This window comes from Phalaenopsis equestris, unplaced genomic scaffold (assembly GCF_001263595.1).
Source record: "Phalaenopsis equestris unplaced genomic scaffold, ASM126359v1 Scaffold000940, whole genome shotgun sequence".
In the NCBI taxonomy this organism is placed as follows: domain Eukaryota; kingdom Viridiplantae; phylum Streptophyta; class Magnoliopsida; order Asparagales; family Orchidaceae; genus Phalaenopsis; species Phalaenopsis equestris.
The window spans coordinates 139,358-143,238 of NW_018165379.1; the positions used below are offsets into that span (position 1 = coordinate 139,358).

The 3,881-nt window shown below is 38.3% G+C and overlaps 1 protein-coding gene across 1 annotated transcript in view; it reads left to right on the top strand.

Moving 5' to 3' along the window:
• Window positions 1-3,881, top strand: part of LOC110032439 (serine/threonine-protein kinase ATM) — a 214,268-nt gene that overhangs the window by 91,104 nt on the left and 119,283 nt on the right. Inside the window, exons 35-36 of the mRNA XM_020736078.1 lie at window positions 3,361-3,502; window positions 3,581-3,721. Of these exons, the coding sequence (XP_020591737.1) occupies window positions 3,361-3,502; window positions 3,581-3,721 (283 nt within the window). The remainder of the gene's footprint in view (window positions 1-3,360; window positions 3,503-3,580; window positions 3,722-3,881) is intronic.

Consider the following 3,881-nt stretch of genomic DNA (forward strand, 5'->3'; position numbering starts at 1 on the left):
CTAATATTAATATATAAAAATAATATTATATATTAATTATATAACTTATATTATATAAATATACAATATCTATATTAGTATATTACTACTATAGTATATTAATATATTATTATTATTATTTTATTATATATTATAATTTATAAAATTTAATGTTTTAAAATATAATAAATTTTTTATATATAATTATTTTATATTATTTTATATTTCAAACAATAAAGATTCGAACACGAACGAACGCATCACTGTTCGGTTTGGTTCGTTTAACTAACCGAACGAAAAAAATTTGTTCGCGTTTGTCTCGTTTACTTATCGAACGAATCGAACACGAACTGTTCGCGAACAACGAGCTTTTTTGACAGCCCTACCTGCAACCATACTACTGTCTTGTCTATCCTAGTGATATTAGAGTTAACCCAAATCACAATAATAAGGCGATTATTATTTTTGAAATTCAAAAGGATTGCAAACAAAACACTTGCAAATAGGGAACCAACGACACAACACAAAACTAGGGTATAGTTTGGAGTGTTGGTGTTGCGATTGAAGGGCTCGAAAGGTGGTTATTGGGGTTTGTTGATGGTGGTAGGAAAGCGGTAAGGGTAGCGGAGATGCATGATTGCAGGGGGAGTACTGGTGTGGTAGCATGGAAAGGTTGTCCTTGTGGGTGGCCATGGGAGGGGAAAGAAGGGATGTGGTTGGCTAATGCCAGAGGGAGGTTGGTCTGGTTGGGGGTGTCCACGGGTGAGGGGATTGCATATGGGCGGTGCGGCTTGGTCTGACAGGAAAGGGGCATGGAGGGCTGGCTGGAAGGTCGACAGGACACTGGAAAAGCAAAAGGTTTTACTGCTTGAAGCAGTGTGGTGCGGGGAAATAGCTGACGGTAAGGAGAAGGGGTGTAGGTGTAGCAACGACAAGCAGAAAAGGGGGAGATACACACCATCTTGTGATGAGTTACAACCGGAGCACCTTCTTGCCTTTGAATACACAACCTAGAAAGGGAGAACGAGACACTAACAACTGCCAAACATAAAATAATAAAAAAAACATTAATTTTAAACAAAGCAATTGACATCTTTTTAATATTAAATAAGGAGGGGAACACCGCTCCTTTTGGGAGGCCAACCTAGCTCAGGCCAAGTGCCGATCAACCCTTGCTCATCTAGCTGAACCGGTCAGTCGGTTCAACCTCCCTTAGGCTCAGCGTCATCTAGCCTCCCTAGCCACGGTTCCTTCTCTTCCCATGCACTGCCGCTTACAGAACCTGCGCACTACTCCTTCCCATTTGCTGCCATCAACCAGAATAGTTGTTCCACATCATTATTCGCTGCCTTTTTTCTGTCCGGAACCCATGAAACCGCTACCTTGCTGTTTTTCACTGGCTGACCAGCTCTTTCACCATCTTGTTGCCTTTTGAATCCTCTTTGATCACCACTACCACCACCATCTCTAGATCCATCCTAGTTTGTTTATGGCGCATTTATTGTTTTTTTTTTATTTTAGCGTATCATTGTGCTTTTTTTATTTCAATTTTCCTTTCATTTGTGTTCGAATTTAACCGTCTATTTGTTTTTCGTAATATTATTTGCTTTTCTTTTTGTGATTTTGATCAATTCCGGTATCATTCTTGGCCAGGCTACAATAGCCTTGGTCTTCATTGGGTCCTTTGCTGACATTTGAAACAATGTACCCGAAAAAACACGCTCGTGATGTAAGAAAATGACACTTCTTCGGATGACAATATAATTGTTTTGTTCGAAGTATCTCCATAACTTGTCACTAATGCTAAAAGTGTTCCTCCTTTGAACTGTTGTACACTAGGATTTCATCAAAATACACAATCATAAATTTTTCGATGAAGGCCCGAAAACGTGGTTTATCAGCCGCATGAAAGCGTTTGGGGCGTTTGATAGGCTAAAGGGCTTAACCATCCACTCTTAAAATCCATCCCATGTCTTGAATCAGGTTTTCCACTTATAGTACTCGGCTAGGCGCTTCTTGTAAACATTATATTCCCTGAAATGAACTTTAATTTTATGTTGTATCACGATTTGTGGCAATCACCCATGAGGTAAATTGTAGGTGAAGATATCCAGCGACTCCCGTTGTAGGTCTGCCTCTTTTTTGGTATCAGCTCCTGGGACTCTTCGCAATCTTGAAAAATCAATGTTAATTCAGCTGGATTTTCCTATGGGCTCAGCTTGAATCACTGATGTCTCATTCTCGTATGTTGAAAGTTGAGACTCCTCTCTGAAGGCTTCAACATCTTTTATGTCACTGCCCATTTGTTCAACTGTTCTCTGCTCGGTGAAAAGCTCACCCTCTTGTTTGGGCAATCAAATGCCCATACACAAAAAACGTGGCACTTGAGGCTTTTTTTAACAAGGATGGATTTGGTGGTACTAGCGGTCCCCACCTTTTCTCTACTGTATGGGTTCCTTCTTTGGCCAAGTTGGTTTCGGTCTCCACTAGGTGTACTTTTTAACTCTTTCGATGGCTGGAGTATATTTGAAGGGTGGTGTAGATCTTATAATACTATGAGTGGAAGGTGTGGAACAGAAAAATGCATTTGGGCTGTTGTAGGAGTGAAACTATGAGTGGCATGATGAATGACACTGATAATCTGTGTGAACGTTGATAGGACAATAAACCAGGATCGGAAAAAGGCTGGTTCCTACTGTAAACAGCTGGGGGAGAGCGGATTCAACGACTATCCTGCTGAAAACAAAAAACAAATGGTGAATCGGCGATTTGCGAGGGATCTACCACCTGTTCCTAAGCAAAGTATAGACACACCACTTGTGATGGGAAGAGGCTTCGACACTCTGGATAGCCTGAAAATCAGAGAATAACTCTCAAATTACATTTAAAAAAAAAAAACTTAAAAATCCAAAAACCAAAGTACAACCTATGCAAGTGACCCCTTAAGAGAGAATAACTTGATTAGATGGTAAATTGGAAAGATTTAGAAAGGAAAGAAGCAAATGAAGAAAAATTGCTGAAAATAAAAGAAATGAAACGAAATAAATTAATAAGAAGGCATTTGTTTGATCCTTCGGTGTGCTGAACTACCGTGAATGCAGGAGCTGCTACCGTGGGATCGTGGGAAACTGCGTCCCGCGTCAATAAAGTAGTCTTTGATGTTATGAGGTGCAGTGAGACTATATTGATTAGTTTTGACATACATGGTATAAGATCTACTCTTTAAGTCACTTATTTTGTTTCATCCAAACCATGGCATTTTTGGTATTTTTTAATCTCTGTATGGATTCGCTTTTAAAGGTGTAGCAGCTTATATTTTTATTTTTTTCTCATTTTAATTCAATGCATTTTTGTTAATGATACTGATGACGTTGTTGACAGTTATATTCTCAACATAATGGGACAAAATGTTGGTATTCAGCCTCTACAGGATCATTGTTGTACCGTCTTGTCTGCACTTCTTGAAGTATTTAAAGCTGAACCTACTGCTGAAGCAATAAATGTTTTAGGAGAGCAGCTTCAGGTTGTTGTTTTTATTTGTTAGATTGGTGATTTATGCCCCTATATTTTCCAGTATCACTTACTAGTGAAGTATTTCCAGTTTCTTATTTCAAAATTGGTGGCCTGCTGCATTCCTTCTAGAAGTCGAGGAAATGGATGTACTATTCCGTCATCACAAGTAATAAACTTGTTGTGTCAGTTAACTGTGGATGCCGACCCTTCATTGTATGTTTTCATCAAGGTATGATCTTCATTTCTTAGATTTGTCCTTTGTGTTATATTTGTGATCGAATTTAAACAATGGGCCTCAATGTTTATGTTCGGTATTTTTGCTCTTTTGTATTGTGTTATATATATATGTATGTATATATATATATATATATATATATGTATATATATAT